The following is a 19,126-nucleotide window of genomic DNA, read 5'->3' as shown; positions in this document are numbered from 1 at the left end:
GGCTCCCTGCAGGGAGCTGTTTCCCTCTGCCTATGTCTCTGCCTCTCTCTGTGTGTCTCTCATGAATAAATAAAATCTTAAAAAAAATAAACAAAAACCCACCATCCACAACTATGATTTGCATTGTGGAATGGACGATGATGCCAGCAATGACCAGTGTGGCACAGCCCATGAATTCATTTCCCAACCTCAGTATTTCACAGACCTGGACTTCAAAGCACAAGTGATATGTGAGGGTCATAAGGACAGCGAAGAGCTACAACTGCTCTAGCATTAATTGCAGTGCCCTTTTGAAGCACAGTGGTCAAAAGCATGAGCTTTGAAATCAGGTAAGTGAGTTTGAATTCCCATTTCATCTTTTACTTGCTTAATCTCTTTGATTCTTATTCCACAGAAGAGCAATAGTAACTACTCACAGAGTTGTAAAGATACAATGAACTATTTATGATGTAAAGTTTATCACTGTCTAGCACATAAGCTAATATTTAATAAATGATAGATATTTTTTCCCATCTTCCATCTTATTCACTAGATAGGATATGGATAACTAGATAGGATATGGATTCACTAGATAGGATATGGATACTTAAGATGTTTTCCTTGGTTTTCTGTCACTAGCACAGATTCCTTAGGACCCCCAAATTAATTCTTTCCTTCCCTGCTTACTACTTTTATCAATGTGCAATGTCCAGAACTTTTCCATAAACTCTAGATCTATCTGTACACTGAAGCTGCCTACTCAACATCTACAACTGGATGTCTGAATCTTAACATAATACATGAGGTTGATGATCCTGATGCCATCTCATTTGCCCCCAGACCTCTTGCAATTCTAATGGCTTTCCCAAGTTCAATTAATGGCCAACTCCATTTTTATAGCTGTATTAAGACAAAAGCTTAAAGTCACACTTGACTTCTCTCTCTTTCCCATTCTCAGCAAATCCTGTTTGCTCTATATTTAAAATATATCTAGAATAGAACAACTTCTTTCTACCTCTACTGCCACCATCCTGGCCTACAACAGTTAATTTTATGTGTCAGCTTGGCTGGGCTATGGTACTCAGATGTCTGTTTAAACATTCAAGAAGTTTCTGTGAAGGTGTTTCTGGATGAGACTGACATTTAAATCAGGGACTCTGAGTAGAGTATGTTACCCCCCATAATGTGAGTGGGCCACATCTAATCAGTTGGAGGCCTTAATAGGACAAAGACTGGCCTCTCCTAAGAAAGAGGGAACTCTGCCAGAAGAATGCCTTCATTCCAGCTGCCAACTCTTCCCTGAGTCTCTAGCCGGCTGACTACACCATCAAATTTTGAACTCAAGAAGTCTCCACATTGTGAGATGGTTCCTTAAAAATAGATCTTTCTCTATATACATCATGTAGGTTCTGTTTCTCTGTATAAATCTAATACATGGTCCAAACCATCGTTAACTCTCACCCAGATGATATCCTGGGTTGATTTTCTGCTTTCACTCTTGTGCCTGCTCTCATTCTAAAGCCTGTTCTCAACTACCAGCCAGAGTGATCCTCTTAAAACTAATTGAGATCTTATCAGTCCTCTACAGAGCCCCTCAGTGGCTTCCCTACGTCACTCAAGCAAAACCCCAAATTCTTCACAGTGACCTGCAAGGCCCTACATGATTTTCCCACCTTCCACCTCCTTTCTTTAACTTCTATTTTCCTTTTCCCTTTTTCACTCCTCACTACTACCTGAACATATCAGGCAGCTCCAAATTCGAGACTCTTGTACTTGCTATTACCTCTGCCTAAAATATTCTTTTCCCACATAACCATACAGCTAATTCTCTTAACTGTCTTTAAATCTTTACTCAAAAATCATCTTAGGGAGATCTTCTCTGTCACACTATCTAAAACTTCTACTTAGGGGATCCCTGGATGGCATGGCAGTTTGGTGCCTGCCCTCGGCCAGGGCATGGTCCTGGGGACCTGGGATCGAGTCCCGCATCGGGCTCCCTGCGTGGAGCCTGCTTCTCCCTCTGCCTGTGTCTCTGCCTCTCTCTCTCTCTTTGTGTCTCTCATGAATAAATAAATAAAATCTTAAAAATAAAAAAATAAAATAAAACTTCTACTTCCTCACTCTTTTGTCTCATCTTCTTTCTCTTTTATGGGTTTCTTCCCCCTTAATACAACTCATTCTCACAGACTATAGGTTTTATTTATTATTCTTGTTTCTTATTATCACTCATCCCCCCCACCCCCATGTAAGCTCAATGAAGGCAGGGAATTTTATTTGCTTTGTTTTTGCTTTAAGACAGTTTTTTTTTTTTTTTTTTTTTTTAGATTCTAGAACAAGCTTGGCACATTGTGTGTATTCAATATACACTTTTTTTTCAAGTTTTTATTTAAATTTCAGTTAGTTAACATACTCAATACACATGTAAGTGAAAGGAAAAAAACCCTCAAAAGCCTTTAGTTGTACTTCACTGCTTTTTGATTCTCTATCATAGGGCTCCCATTTCCTCTTTTTTCTGATCTCACATCTGTTGCCTTGCTATGATTCAGGCTCAATGACTCATCACTTTTAACTTGTAGCCTGAAGGTCTATACTGATTTCTGAAACTCAGCTTGGTCAAGTCTGCCAAGTTTGTCTTATTACCCTCCTCGAGGACAGGTTGAATTCTTGATTGTCCTAGAACAAAAACTTCCTAAACTTAATGACAGTAAGTGAAGAATGATACCAAATTATGTTCAGAAATAATTTTTCTATTCTTCTTAGTATCAAACTTACCTCCTTTACTCGCTGTAAATACATCAAGCCTTATATAAATTATACTATTTATGAAAAGACTGCTTATTGTTCTTTTTCCATATCAAGTATGTGTTTGTTTTATAATAAACAATAAACAATAAAATGGAATGCCTTATCTGATTAGTACAGTTAGTAGAATAAATAACCAGTCCAATATCAAGTACTACTTGTATAGGATTATAGTGGAAATGAAGGGACAACATATGTGTTATACTTAAAATACAGGTCTTTAGATTTTAAAAAGTGGCTAAAAAAACAGTTTAGAATATCTTATGAGACTTGAACAACTGAAGGTTAATAAAAAGAAGACTGAAACAGAGAAACTGACAGGCAGACATTACACATATGTATTTTAGATGTTTTTTAGATGACACAACGAATGGAAAGATATTCCATGCTCATGGACTGGAAAAACAAATACTGTTAAAATGTCCACACTACCCAAAGAAAGCTACAGATTTAATGTAATCCTTATTAAAATACCAATAGCAGAACTAGAGCAAACAATCCTAAAATTTGTATGGAACTACAAAAAACCCCAAATAGCCAAAGCAATCTTGAAAAGACGAACAAAATTGGAGGTATCACAATCCTAGATTTCAAGATAGACTACAAAGCTGTAGTAATCAAAATGTATAGTACTGGCACAAAAATAGACACATGGATCAATGGAACAGAACAGAGAGCCCAGAAATAAACACACAATAGTATGGTCAATTAATCTCTGAAAAAGCAGGAAAGACTATCTCCTAGAAAAAAGACAGTCTCTTCAACAAATGGTGTTGAGAAAATTAGACAGCTACATGCAAAAGAATGAAAGTGGATCATACTCTTACACTATACATAAAATAACTCAAAATGGATTAAGAACCTAAACGTAAGGCCTAAAACCATGAAAATCCTAGAAGAGAACACAGCGGTAATTTCTTTCACCTCAGCCACAGTAACACTTTTTTAGATATGTCTCCTGAGGCAAGGGAAACAACAAAAATAAACTATTGGGATAAAACCAAAATAAAAAGCTTCTGCACAGCAAAAGAAGCAATCAACAAAACTAAAAGATAACCTACTGAATGGGAGAAGATACTTGCACATGACATATCTGATAAAGGGTTAGTATCTATAATATATAAAGAACTGATACAACTCAATACCCAAAAAAATTTAAAAATGGGCATGAACAGACAATTCTCCAAAGAAGACATTCAGATGGCCAACAGACACATGAAAAGATGCTCAAATCACTAATCAGGGAAATGCAAATCAAAACTACAATGAGCTATCATCTTACATCTGTCAGAATGGCTAAAATAAAAAACACAAGAAACAACAAGTGTTGTAAGGATGTGGTGAAAAAGGAACCCTCATGCACTACTGGTGGGAATGCAAACTGGTGCAGCCACTGTGGAAAACAGCATGAAGGTTCCTCAAAAAATTAAACATAGAACTACCATATGAGCCAGTAATTCTACTAACTGGGTATTCACCCAAAAAAAATACAAAAAACTCATCTGAAAAGAATACATGCACCTCTATATGTTTATTACAGCATTATTTACCATAGCCAAACTATGGAAGCAGCCCAAGTGTCCACTGATAGATGAATGGAAAGGAAATGTGGTACACATACACAATGGAATATTATTCAGCCATAAGAAAGAATGAAATCTTGCCATTTGCAACAACATGGATGGAATCTAGAGTATAATCTTAAGTGAAATGTCAGAGAAAGACAACCTATGATTTCACTTATATGTAGAATTAATAAGAAAAGAAAAAAGAACAGAACAGAAAAGAAAAAAGAAAAGAAAAAAACAGATGAATAAAAAAATAACGAGGCTCTTAACTACAGAGAATAACCAGAAGAGAGGTAAGGGGGAGGTTTAAATAAGTGAAGGGGATTAGGAGTCCACTTACCATGATAAACACTGACTAACATATAGAATTGTTGAATCACTATATTGTACACCTAAAACTAATATAACACCCTATGTTAATTATACTGGATTTAAAAGTTTTTTAAAAAAGATTTGATTTATTTAAGAGAGAGAGAGTGTGAGTGTGTGAGCAGACAAGGGGCAGGCAGACGGGGAGGGAGAGGGACAAGCGAAGCGGACTCTGCACTGAACTTAGAACTCGAGGCAGGGCTTGATCTCAGAATCCTGACATGACCTGAGCTGAAACCAACAGTCAGATGCTTAACTGACTGAGCCACCCAGACACCTCAAACTAAGTATTTTAATTGAGCCAAATTTTTATAACTAAAGTTAATATTAGTTTGAATTGTATTGCTTCAGTTAATAATTACTGTATTCATTTATCTTGCTATGATTTATTCATTTATTTATTCACAAAACATTGATTATCCACTGTATATAGATAAAAGAGCTAAAAAATACTTAAAACATGGGCCTTCTTTGTGATAAGTAGATACATAAACAAAATTTAATAAGTGTGATAAATACTATGATAAAGTATGAATAAAGTTCAGAGAAAGTATAATATCTACTTACATTAAAAAGTTGTTTTTTAGCATATGTTCTAATCTTTCCTTGGTAAGAAAAGAGAAAAAAAATTATTAAATGTAATTATATTTATTATATGTAACTAACATATTTAAAGAGTATATGTATTGGACTTTACCCACCAAACTAATTACCTTTTGGCCAGGAGCTATGAACTTGTGACAGAGTTCAACATCTTCAGGACAGTTTGAGAGAACCATCATTGTTGCAGTCTTAAAGAGCCCCTCCATGACCTAAGAGAAATGAGAGAATTGTCTGACTAGTAAGCTATTTTATATGAAAAACCTATTTAGAGTCTTGTAAGGACTGCTCTCCAGGTTTTAGCAGCTATAAATCCATTAGGCCTTTTAATCTCCAAATATACTGCTGCAAGTTAGTTCAGTTTTCCAGATTGATTAGGGGAGGCGGTGCATCTTCTTCCCAGAGTGGGTAAAAAAAAAAAAGAAAGAAAGAAAAATGTACGAATCTGTTGTTAATAGTTTCAATAGTAGTACTGAAGTGGGATGTTAAATAAACAGCCAAAACTGACTAATGCCTCTCAAAACTGCAATATACTCACTTGTAGAATCAGAACAATAACAGTACCTAGCTTCCCAGGATTGTTGTGATAATTAAATGAGATAATCCATGTATAAGACTTAGCTTTAGTACCTGGCTCAGACCAGGACACAACAAACATTAGCTGTTGCAAAGAATGAGACACTTTGAAAAGTGCTTCATTCAGTAACTGGTAAATGAAAGTTGACTTTAAAATTAAAGGAGCAATGAGATAGATCTACATCTAAATATGTATATTTTTGCTTTGCTAAAGCATACAGTAAAATATTACACAAATCATGATCCAACACAAATCAGTATGCAAGAATGCATTCTACCAGGGGTTATCCATACACAACCCACACAAAAAAAAAAAAAAAAAAAAAACTTGTTATAAGAAACTAAGTGATTGGAATGTAAGTGAAAATGTACTTGGAAAGTAAGTGATTGGAATGGAAAATATTTCTAATCAAAACTAAAATTTTTGGTTTGAAGTCAGTGAGATCCTCTTAGGCCCTCCTAAATACTGTACTCAGAAAGATAGACACACTCGGTAAGTACAAGCTGCCCCAGAGGCAGGGGTTTTCCCTTCCTCTCCTGCATCCCTGGTGTACCCTATCAAGTCTGGAGACACAGGGTGGAGCGCAAGCATCTACTGCACTAACTTAGTATAACCAGATACAGCAATGTACTTAATTACCAAGGAACATCCAGGCACATTTGTGTGTGTGTGTGTGTATGTATATGTACATATACATGTACATATGTACATGTACATACATGTACATATATAGTATTTATACATAGTATTTATATTTATGTATAGAATTTATATTTATTTTTATATATTTTGTATTTTCATATTCACATTATATTTTGTGTAGGAGTAAGGAATAACCTGATGAAAGAAGAGCAAAAGGAGGCCAAAAAATCTTTTACCTCGAGGCTATATTACCTTTGATCTGAGAGTCATGAGACAAATCACTAAATAACTGAATGATTTATGAAGGGTCATATCCTCAATCACTAAAAAAAAGCTGACACATTTGGGGAGCAAACAAAAACAAGAAGATTGGATACTAAGCCGGCACTGCTAGGGGCACAACACACCTATCTGTAAGATGAAGACTTTGACCACTGGGGTTGTTAAACTGGTATCTTTCATATGAACAGTAAATTTCCATTTGAAGAAGAAAATCATTGGCTTCTCTAACCTTGACTTTTAGACTATGCTCTATAAATATATTTGAAGAAAACAGAAACTTAACTGAAGGGTTAGCATAACCTTCAGATGTTTTAAAAAATATATTACTCAATGGCACTAAAATAGTAATATTTAATTGTTTATACTTTATGAGGGGAAAAATACTTTGTCATAAGATTCTGATTTAATATTTTCATCAAGATAATAATTTCCACAGAATGTAATTTATAGAAGGGAGAAAATTAAGAGAAGCAGATTACTTCTGGGGGGAGCATACCTTTTTTCTGCCTTTAAGAAAAAGTCTGTATTTCAATTAATTAAAAATCATTGAACAGTATATGCTGAGTACCACTCGATGGAATACTAAATACAAATTTTTTAGTTATAGAATATGTAATTATAATGTTTAATAAATTCTAACATAATTTGTGTCTTTGGAACTTTTCTCTGGTATTTACCTTGGGGCAGGAGAGACAGGGTCAAGGCAGAAACAGGAAGGAAAAGGGTGTGGTTCATTGCCTAAGTGAATGAATAATATTGAACTGGATGGTGGGCTGGTACCAAAAGCTGCTTAAGGAATTTTACTAACTCCTTGTGAGGCTCAGATCCTGAATCCCCACATTTTAGAAAAGAATTACTTGACAGTGTTACTATTGTCATTTTTGGCCGAGTAACTGTTGAGGGGGGAGGGACCTGTGCATTTTAGCATATTGAACGCATCCCTAGTCTTTACCCACTAGATGCTAGTAGCAACCACTCTCCCCTCTCCTCCATCCACTTCCTAGTTGGGACAACCAAAAATGTCCCCTGGGGGACACTGATCTAGAATAATCAGGGGGAGATGTTAAAGGGGTATATAAATGCAAACTGTAGTGTGTGGTCAGAACCCCTTTCAGGACCAAGAGCTTTATCCACTGGGAATATTAATTGCTGATGGCTCCTGATTGAGTCCCTCTTCAGGAAGTGGCCAGGCCAAGAGTGCTATCCTACCCAAGAATATGCCTCTTCCCAAGGCTGGCCCATGTCAGGTAACTGCTTGCTGGGGGAAGAACAAAGACCTTCCCCCTTCCCCCTTGTCTTTCTATGGGACAACGATGAAGGACCATTCCAGATCCAAAATTCCTCAAAGAATGAGCTAAGGCCTCTGTACATTCATCATAGTTCAACTTTTCTATCAGTGCTTTCTTCCTTTCCTTACAGATGTTATTCTCTAGAGAATTCCCCAATAATCCCCCCAACCCCCAAATCTCTGCTTTAGAGTTTGTTTACTAGGAAATCCAACCAAGACAGGATAATAAAATAGTAAGTCCATTCTAGTTGATGATATATGTGGTATTTATGTTTTAAGTGGAATTGGGTCATTTACCAGGTAAGAGTAGAAAGATACAAAAGGAATAGAAGTGAGAGGTGATGAAAATTGTTAAAATAAACATCCTGTGGGATCCCTGGGTGGCACAGCGGTTTGGTGCCTGCCTTTGGCCCAGGGCGCGATCCTGAAGACCTGGGATCGAATCCCACGTCGGGCTCCCAGTGCATGGAGCCTGCTTCTCCCTCTGCCTGTGTCTCTGCCTCTCTCTCTCTCTCTGTGTGACTATCATAAATAAATAAAAATTAAAAAAAAATAAATAAACATCCTGTGATTCAAACACAAACTAAGATATTAATGGTACTGGATGGAGAATTCCTAATACCAGCCAATAATTTCTGGGTACAAAGTGCCATAAACTGTTCTTTGTGCCATATGGCACATATTGCATATGGCAATAATCTCATAAAATATATGTATATATATATATGTAATAATATATATATTCTGTATAATTTCTGAACTACTCTATAAAGTAGGAACTATTATTCTTATTTTCCTTGTCTGAGGTCACATAGCAAATAACTGGTGAAGCTAAAAAATTCCTGGTCCATCCAACTTCAGAGTTTCTGTGCTCTATCTGGATTATGGCCCCAGCTTCCTAAAGGATTCTCACCCTATTTTTATCCCCCTCTGAATCATTTTTTATATTGTTACTAGAGAGATGTTTTTAAACTATAATCAAGCATAGCCTTTCCCAACTGAGAACTGTTTTACTTTCTAAACTACTTAGCATGACATTTACAAAGTCTTTCTTTCAAGATCTGACTCTAGACTATCTTTCTGGCCTTACTTCTTGCCCCCAAAACAGAGCTCTGATGGTTCCTGTAGATTCTATAGCTATGTAGATATTTCTCTAACTATAAAGATGTTTCATTTATTTGCATAACAAATTATAAGAGCTACTATTTTTTTTTTTAAGAGCTACTATTTACTGAGCTTGCTATATGCCAGGCCCAATAGTAGATGCTTTACATTTTACATACATTATTTCATTTACTCCTCCCAATAATCTTATAAAATAGTTACTATTATTTTAATTTTATAGTTGAGAAAGCTAAAGATCACCAATATTCAGTAACACCCAAACAAAAGTAATGGCAGAGTTGGGATATGAATTTAAATCTATCTGACTCTTATACTTTAAAGGGATTCAGTAGATGTTTATCACATTAAGTAGTTCTCCATCTTCTTCACTCCACTAACATCTGTAACGCACAGATGTCCAAGGTAAAAATGTATACAGAAGCATTTTAATGTCATAGATATCTGTTATGACAGTATTATGTACCTACCTGCATGAGATCTTGAAGACTCTCAACAAAAGAAATCTCTGCTTCTACCATATAAAACTCTGCCAGGTGTCTCCGGCTCTGAGAATTCTCTGCTCGAAATGTTGGACCAAAGGTAAACACTTGAGTAAAAGCTCTGCAATTCAAGATTAAAAATATAAAAATAGGATTCACATGATTAACCTTAAGTATTTAAAACTCAGTATACTCCTAAGGAAAAAAAAAGTTTTGTGCCTTTGTCTCGTCCACAAATCTCCACATATTAGCTGCTATATTTCTCTAATGGGTGATAATAATAGTTTCATTAAAAATGTTACATTTATAGAAACCATTTTATCCCAAAGGAATTTGCAAATGCTTTACAAACCCTATGGCTTACTAAATATAGAATTATAACCACTTCTGGGTGCACTCTACTGCAGCTGCCTTAAACAGCAGGCAACTACATTTCACAGCAATCAAGAACAAAGTAAAGGAAAAATACCACAGCCCGACAAGGTTCACAGACAATCTATACAGTAACAGTTAAAACTAGAATTTCACATGGATAGAGTATGCTAATTATTTTTTAAAAATATGTGGGAAAGGAGTGTCAGATGTGTATGATGATTTGCCTTGTTTGAAGCCTACTTGAGTCCTTCACAACCACCCAAGTGTTTTAATGAATGCTGAATGACCCCTGAAACTTGGAGGTGAGGATGGATTTTGAAGAACTGTCTACTTTATTCTGTGGTGTTCAAGAGAATAGCTCATAGCTCTACAATCCAAATAGTGGAGGAAAATCTTACTTTTCAATTTCTGCAGAAAAGCAGATACCACATCTTTGTTCTTGAACACTTATCATCTCCCTCCTTTGGAATCAGGGGACCAACTGGGATTAGATCAAACATAAATGAAATAATGAGTATTTCCTGAGGACTATCTAATCTTTGAATTTTAAGGTTTTGTTAGAACAAAACAAGAGGTTTGGGGCTCCTGAGCTATTATCCTGAGCACTCTTCATTTGACTGGCATCAGTCAAATTACATTAAGATCAGAAAACAGTGTAGAAAACAGATTGTGGATATATATACCAGTTGGGCTTTATATTGTTGTTAAGTAAAGATACTTTGGGAAATGAACAGTAAAACAATGATAGTGGAAATCAAGAGATTTGTTTTTTCTTTCAAAAGGCTATTTTAGTTAAGGCCTAGTTGGTAAGAAGCTTAGGAATTTATGTTTTGGTTCTACAGCTACCTTCCTGAGACCATAATCAGTTAACCTCTGAGAACTTTAGTTTTTAATGGAAAAATAAACAATATGAACTCAAAAATATTACTATGGTAACTTCTCTGCTGAGATTCAGATCCAGACGTGTCTGCTAGAATGTTCCTGAAAACACTGACCTACGTTAATGCAGAATGAAAACCCTAGTCTGCTCCCAAAACAAACAAAAAACAAAACAAGAAACAATCCTTCTTTTCCTTTTTCATTTTTTCCCAGTTCTATTATATTCAGTTACGGTATGCCATCACCCAAACCAGGTCTTCCACTGCTCACACTTTCCATATCATGTTGATCACAAAATCATATTGTTTACACATAGGAAAACTCTCTCAAATCTAGAGATTTTTTTTTAATCTACACAAGTACGGTCTTACTGTAAACTCTTGTGTTTTGCTTAGAGAACTACAGCAACTTTTTACCTGGTGCCTGCCACTTGTCTTTCTTCCTCTAGCCCTAAACTATTAATAGTTTTTAAACTCAAGTCTGATTTTATCAGCCATAATTCAAAAGTCTTCAATGACTTCCTACTGCTCAAATGATAAACTTCAAACTCCTAACTTTGACTCACTTTCCTTCATATTTCTCTAGTTACACTGAAGATACTCCCCTCACACAGCTTGCCAGGATAAGCCTTTAGGCCTTTGCTAGGCTGCTCCTTGCCTCTAACGACCATTCCTAGCTTCTCTCTCTCCAAATGGCAAATTCTCATCTATCCTTCAAGACTTGGCTCAAATGCCATCTTCTTTTTGTAACCTTACCATACACCCCCAAATTTACTGTTCTCTCCTTTATATGACTATGACATTTTGTTCGTATATTCATTATATATTCTGTATCACTTTGAAATGCAATTATATACGTCTGTATCTTTCTCCCCCCCCCCAATAAACTATGAAATTTTCCAGAGCAGGAATCATGTTTTATTCATACTTAGATCTCCAGTGCCTAAGATAAAACAGGTGCTCATGCTGAATGAATGAGTACTAATGATGATGACAGGCTTTCTCGGTTGTAAACTGGAAAAGTACAGCATCCTCACAAACAGTAACATTACAAATAATGTACAGAAAAAATACTCAGATATGTTTTACGGTGGCTGTTACTTAGAACCTAAAATAGGTCAAACAACCTACGCCTGTTCCAAACAATAAATTAAAAAATTATAAGGCCCTGAGCTTCCAATCTGTAACTATGCTATCTTTAGGTAGGTTGGCAATAGTATATCTACATAAATGAATTGACATTTCTGGGACTGCATTACAAAAAACTGTATATACAGATGTTCACTAACAACAAGGATATTTTTATTGAGATTTTCCTGAGCAAAATCAGAAACTAGGGGGGGGCATAGGTGAAATTTACTTAGGGGGCTCTGAGGGAGGCTTTCAAGAAATGGACAGTGATCTTCCTGAAATACAAGGAAAGCCAATGAGCCTGCTGCTCAAAAGAGATATTTATATTAAGAAACAAGTTACAGAGAAAACAGTGGTTTCTAAAAAGAACTATAAATTCAAGTCACAAAGCCATCTGCTTCTCACATGGCCATTCTATGTAGGGTGCTCAAAGATGAGTAGCAATAGGGATGTTTAGTTTCACAATGGGTAATAATTTTTTCTAGCAATGCAAGGTAAGCTCTCTAGTATAAAATAATGAGGGTCACAGATTTTCATTTTAAGAATTGGGCTCTGACTGAGGTATCCAAGAGTTAAGTATTATTATAATAGGATAAGTAAAAACTGAAGGCCATGGTGCTTCCTCTGAATTAATAAAAAGATAAAATGAACTGAAAAGTATGTTAAAAACATTCCTAATTCAGCATCTGGTCTTTAAACAGATGAATATTTAAAGCAGCTGATAATGAACATCATATGCCAGTGCCCAGTATTCTATGATAAAGCAGAGATAGCATTTGTAGCAGCAGAGATGGTCACTCCATCAGAAGTGCTCCTCATGCGCCAGGCATGAGTTGTGAGAACCTCAAAGTTAACTCCTTTAAAGTTAACTCAATTAAGTATGTATTGTTACTTCTATTTCTCAGGCTAAGACATGGAAATTCAGAGAGGTTAAGAAGTTTTCTTCCCCCAAGGTACACAGTCACAGCCCAGTAAGTGTAGAGGCCATATTCAAATCCAGATCTTACTCTAGTGGTCACAGTCTTTATCATGATATGAAAATACTGATGTTCATAACTGAACACTGACAAAACTGGGGAATTAGAAAGAAAACTTTGTAATGTACCTTCCACCGTTCTCAAAGATAGGGCATAATTACCTTCTTTATGAATAGCTTATTTGTTTTATGTGTTAAAATTATAGCTTACTAAGGGTATACTGCCTTCATGTAAATAATGAGAATGATAAATTTCCATCAATATTTTATAACCTTAAGAGAGTCACTTAGCCTGTCTGGTTTTCAAATTCTTACATGAGTGGGAGACGAGGGCAGCTTGGCATTAATCTCTAGTGTCTTTTACAACAATTTTGTTCGTAGGCCCGTGTGAAATCATTCTTATTTTAATTTATGCTGACTTCTTCTTTTCTGTCTTCCACAGACATGAAAGCCATTTGCAGCAAGGCTTGGACTAACCAATATTTAAAATAAGATCTGAGAATAAGGCCACTTCTAAAATAAGATAGAAAACCAGGTGAAAGGCCAGCACTGCTGTGAGAAGCAACCAGCAGAAAAAGAAAACACTCACCACTAAAAAGCATTCTTGTGCCAGATTATGGAGAGAGGCAAACTATATAAGGAAAGTCCATGAGCTTGGAGTTGATGTTTAAGATAACAAAAGTACATTCAACACACATCAACCAAGTTAATTACAAAAATGGCTTTTTAAAATAAATAAAGTTACTCCCACCCAAAAGTTCTACAAAGGTCATTTTATCCCTTCAGCGGAGCTTTATGAAGCTCTAAACTGGCAAATGGATTACTATAAAATGGTCACTGATTGTTTGGCCATTTATTTTTTCTGGCCCTTAAATTCAAGAGCTAATCTTTCTATTTTGAAAGAGTAGAGGAATTACTGTTCTTTAGCTGGAGAAGAACTTACTCAGCATAAGGTGGATCAGCAACTTTCCCTAAGGCCATCACTCCCAACTTCCTATCACTCCTCTGCTGTCAGTTCAGTAAACATTCATTGAACTGAACTGAACTCACAGCTCTAAACTACCTTTTGAAACAGTCTTTGTCCAGTGGCATTCCCATCTTTTGGAAAATAATCATTTTTTTCCCCCACTGCTTTGAATCCACTGGATTATCAATACTGTCACATACTTGTCATTATTTCTATAAAGCAGACTCCAGGCATCTCCTTTTTGGCTCTTCCCTATTCCTCTAACCATCCTACAAATGCTTGGTGGAAGGGGATAAGACATAGCTCTCACCATTTCAACCATTCATGTCAAGATGCCCTAAGGAGGATACATCTACTTATTCTCTACCATCATTGCTCAGCATTTCTGAAAAATTAATTTTTTTAACATGGTCTAAATATTTGATCTGGAACATGGAGTTTGAGGCCCAAACAAAATTTAATCTTAACTGTATAATGAGATTTGAAGATTAATAGAGTCTGACAACAATCCTGCTAAAGGAGTGGAGGCTTAGCTACTCTTCTCTGAGAAGATAAAATGTGAACCGGGGGAAAGACATTTCAGAACAGGGAATAAGAAGCACACAGGCTCTAGGGTAGGAATGAACCTGATATGTTTAAAGAACAAAAGTAGGTCAGCATTAAGGTGAATGGTCAGAGGTCAATGAGGTGGGAAGGGATTTTTAGGGTTCCTTATAAGCCATGGTAATAACCCTATTATTACCATGAATCTTTGATTTCCTTTGATTCTCCTTGGAAGATTCTCTCCTCTTGAAATATTTAACACTGTTGTTAAAAATCCTAGTTTTCCTCCTATTTATTTGATATCCATCTCTGGCTTCTTCTACATTCTACTCTGTTAGGTAAACACTAGAATTCCTCAAAACTTATTGCCTAGGCCCTCTTCTTTTCTCACTGTATACATTCTCTCTAAATGATCTCACCTCAGCCAACAACTTCAATTAACTACCTACTGGTACACAATTCACACATTTGTATCTCCTGCCTAGCTGTCTTCTCTAAGCTCCAAAAGCATGTTATCATCTATTCCATTGATCCTTTCACTTGTCACAAATGGAACTCATGCCTTCCCCTATCCCCACTTTGGCTTCAGTCTTCTTCCAAATTTCTGAGGTCAATCCTCCCATGAGGCTCTTTTTTTCCCCCTAAAGATTTTATTTATTTATTTATTTGAGAGAGAGCGAGAGAAAGAGAGAGAGGGGGGAGCAGGAGGAGGGGCATAGGGAGAGGGAGAAGCAGACTCCCCACTGAGCAGGAAGCCTGCCACTGGGCTCCATCCCAGGACTCTGGGATCATGACCTGAGCCTTTTAGGCTCTTTTCAATAACACTACGTACTACTGTTCATAGCACCTTTTAAAATTAAAAATAAATAAAAAAATTAAAATAAAGAAGAAATGTATAGATGTGATCATTTGTTTAATGTCTGTCCATCTCCTTCATTAAACTGTAGATTTCATGACTTTATCTATATTTTAGTATCCTTAGCCTTATCCCAGTGCCCAACACACACTAGACAAGTACTATTTGTCAAATAAGCAAATAACTTATTTTTTATAAAATATGCTGAAAAAAAAAAAAAAGAATTAAAATATGCTGATCCACAAACTGATTTCTGAAACAGCACTGGAATGGAGGGCGAGGATAGAGGAGTAAGAAGAGGAAGACAGTAACAGAATACAAATTACTAAGCAAAAAAATCTGCTATTCTTTGAAATAATTTTTCACAGAAGAAACTATGAGATAGAGAATCAGTTTTTTGAAAAGCGACTGCCCACATAGGAGTTTTTACTCTGTAGGCAGCCAGCAAATTTTTGAAAAGGACTAGACCTGTGAACTTCTCTAATTAGCAAAGATTTTATTTCTTGATGAATCGAAATATTATCACATGAAAAAAATTACCCTAAGTCTTATTCTATATAAACAAAGCAGCACCTAAGTTTTTGGCTTTTGTAAGAGAGGATACTAACAAATTAAAGCAGTTATTCCACTTCATCATTCCTGCAATGATGGGCTCTTCAGAGGACTGACTGGATATGACGTCTTAGAAAAATAAGGTTTTTGTAAAGGGTCACAATTTGTGGACTATTCTAACTGAATATCTATCCTTATGTTTTAATAAGACGTTAAATCACTTTTCCAAAAGAGATTACCATTTTGTCAACTGCATCTATTCATGTCTAGATCATTTCTCTTATACTTCTCATATTTAACAGTCCTTATAATGAGGATCACTAAAGAGAACAATATGTCAGTACGTGCACCACATGGTATTTATATATTATTTAAATCTACAAAGATTTCAAAGGTTATCTTTTTGAGGCCTGATGCTAGAGGTGGATGAGTCATCATGGCATTGAACTATCAACCATTTCCTGTACAGATGACCCTTACTTTTTTAAAGTTATGGTAATGATTAAGAACGTGTACTCTAAAGATTTAAATTGAAATCCTGGCTCTTTCACTTATAAACTAGTCAAGTTAACTTCTTTGAGACTAAATTTCTCCATCTGAAAATGAGGTTAAATACATATATGTCATGGAGTTGTTATAAAGATAAAATGATAGGGGTACCTGGGTGGCTCAGTGGTTGAGCGTCTGCCTTTGGCTTGGGTCATGATCCCAGGGTCCTGGGATTGAGTCCTCTAACGGGCTCCCTGCAGGGAGCCTGCTTTTCCTTCTGCCTATGTCTCTGCCTCTCTCTCTCTCTGTCTCTCATGCATTAAAACAAAAAGATAAAATGATAAAATGAAACAAAATATATGAAAAGCTTACTAATATTAACTAAACAGTAAGTGCCCAACAAATAGATAATAGTGTTTTTGCTTCTTTTCTCCCCTCAAAGGTCTATAGTTCTCATTTGGCTGGTCTCCAGACCTTTTTATACTTTCTTTTTTTTTTTTTTTTTTAAGATTTTATTTACTTATTCATGAAAGACACAGAGGCAGAGGCACAGACACAGGCAGAGGGAGAAGCATGCTCCCCATAGGGAGTCCAATGCAGGACTAGATCCCAGGGCCCCTGGATCATGCCCCCAAGCTGAAGGCAGAAGCCCAACTGCTAAGCCACCCAGGCATCCCTATACTTTCAATTACTGAAGATTTCAAAGAGATTTCATTTACGTAGGTTATGTCTACCAGTGTGTACCATTAAAACTGAGAAATTTTAAAAACTGTATTAGCTGATTTAAAAACAATGATAAACCCATTATAAGTCATAAAGAAGAATTTTTAAGAATTCGTAATAGTGGTACTATTTCATTTACATTTTTGTAAATCTCTTTCATATCTGGCCTAATAGAAGGCATCTGGATTCTCATACCTGCTTATGCATTCAATCGGCTATGCTATCACGTCATGAAGACTCTGGAAAACTTCTATGTGCACTCATAAGAAAATGAGAATGAAAAAGGCAAATACTATCTTAATATTGTTATGAAAACAGTTTTAATCCCAAAGAACTCCCCTGAAAGGATTCAGGAGGCCTCAGGGATCCCTAGACCAAGCTTTGAGAACCACTATCTTAGGCAATGGTTCTTAACGAGAAGTATTAATTCTGGGCGTTACCTCTGGAAACCCCCATTCAGAAAATCTAGGGAAGGTACGGACCATAAGTATATTTAAAAGTTCCATAAGTAATTATTATGTGAACCCCTTATTAGGAATCACTACTCTAAAAAAATGTTTAGATTCCCTAATCAATATCCCTTTCAGAAAGCCCTTGATAACCAAAAGTTTTAAATGAACAGTAACGTGTGTTGGTGAGGACATGGAGAAACTCCTCACACACTGTTGGTGGGAATGTAAAATTGTGCAGCTGCTGTGGAAAAGTTTGGTGATCCTTCAAAAAGTTAAATATAGAACTATCATATGACCAGCAATTCTACCTCTGAGTATATACTCCAAAGAAATGAAAATGGTGTTAAAGCAAAACCTTGTACACGAATGTTCAGAGCAACATTATTCATAGTAGCCAAAAAGTAGAAAAAAACCTCAAATATATGTTAACACACTAATGGAAAAACAAATGAGATATATCCATATAATGGAATACTATTCAGCCAGAAAGAAGAATGAAGTACTAATTATACCTCCACAATACGGATAAATCTTGAAAATATTATGCTGAAATTAAAGGAGGCAGACACAAAAAGCCATATATTGTATGATTTCGTATCTCTGAAATATCCAGAACAGGCAAAAATATAGAGACAGAAAGCAAAAGAGTGAAGGGCTAGGGAGGAGGAATAGTGACTGCTGTGTGGGTATGGGATTTCATTTTGTGGTGATAAAAATGTTCTGGAACTAGATAGTGGTGTTGGTTACACCATGTCACTAATAGTAAACTTCTTGTTATGTGCATTTTATCACAATAAAAAAAATCTCTAAAGTTTATTGGAAATGAATTGAGGCACTTCATATGTTTAATTTTATCCTTGCTACCCCCACAAAACACTATATAATAAGGTCATCTTATTCTTGGTGGCTGTTTCTGACTCACCTTTCATCCACTTGCAATCTCTGAAACTGCCCCTTCCTACTACTTATGGCTGCTCTTTTCTATCTTATGCTTTCCTATACCTACCGTCCCTTCTTAGTGAAAGGGAATGTTCATTTATAAGCATTCATGGTCAATCAGGACATCTTTTCATTTCATTTTAGATTACAAAAAAATGATAACACATCCAATATACTTTATAGCTCTCTTTACGACCCCTTTTGCTCAGGCTCAGGCATTTACCAAAAAGGACTTCTTTTGTGGCATGCTTCTTTCCCCGCACTTCCCTTAGCTACTCTCAGGTCCAGAGCTGTTGTGGAATACTGGATTCTAAAAGGCTGGACTTGAGGAAAAGGAAGCCTCGTTGTAAATGCTTAAATGGCTTACAGCAGGGGTTCTACAACTTTAGCATGCATTAGACTCACCTGGGACTTGTTAAAATACAGCTGCTGGACCCCACACTCAGAGTTTCTACTTCAGTAGGTCTTAGGGTAGGCCTAAGAGTTTATATTTCTATAAGTTCCTAGGTGATGCTGATGTTGCTGGTCCAAGGA

At 36.1% G+C, this 19,126-nt stretch overlaps 1 protein-coding gene and 1 long non-coding RNA gene across 9 annotated transcripts in view; one reads left to right on the top strand and one right to left on the bottom strand.

The window, feature by feature from the left end:
- Positions 1–8,620, top strand: part of LOC112642116 (uncharacterized) — a 53,423-nt gene extending 44,803 nt beyond the window's left edge. The window contains exon 4 of the long non-coding RNA XR_004807934.2: positions 6,719–8,620. This is a non-coding gene — a long non-coding RNA (uncharacterized LOC112642116). The remainder of the gene's footprint in view (positions 1–6,718) is intronic.
- The window catches only part of NARS2 (asparaginyl-tRNA synthetase 2, mitochondrial), a 135,384-nt gene that overhangs the window by 42,077 nt on the left and 74,181 nt on the right, over positions 1–19,126 (bottom strand). For all 8 annotated transcript variants that reach the window (XM_025419528.3, XM_025419522.3, XM_049098723.1 and 5 more), the window contains exons 7-9: positions 9,700–9,832; positions 5,432–5,530; positions 5,286–5,323 (exon numbers count right to left, since the gene is read on the bottom strand). In XM_025419528.3, coding sequence (XP_025275313.1) covers positions 5,286–5,323; positions 5,432–5,530; positions 9,700–9,832 — 270 coding nt within the window. The remainder of the gene's footprint in view (positions 1–5,285; positions 5,324–5,431; positions 5,531–9,699; positions 9,833–19,126) is intronic.

Source organism: Canis lupus, chromosome 21 (genome assembly GCF_003254725.2).
Source record: "Canis lupus dingo isolate Sandy chromosome 21, ASM325472v2, whole genome shotgun sequence".
NCBI lineage: Eukaryota > Metazoa > Chordata > Mammalia > Carnivora > Canidae > Canis > Canis lupus.
The sequence above is the reverse complement of the archived record's forward strand: the minus strand, read 5'-3'. Positions and strand labels throughout refer to the sequence as shown.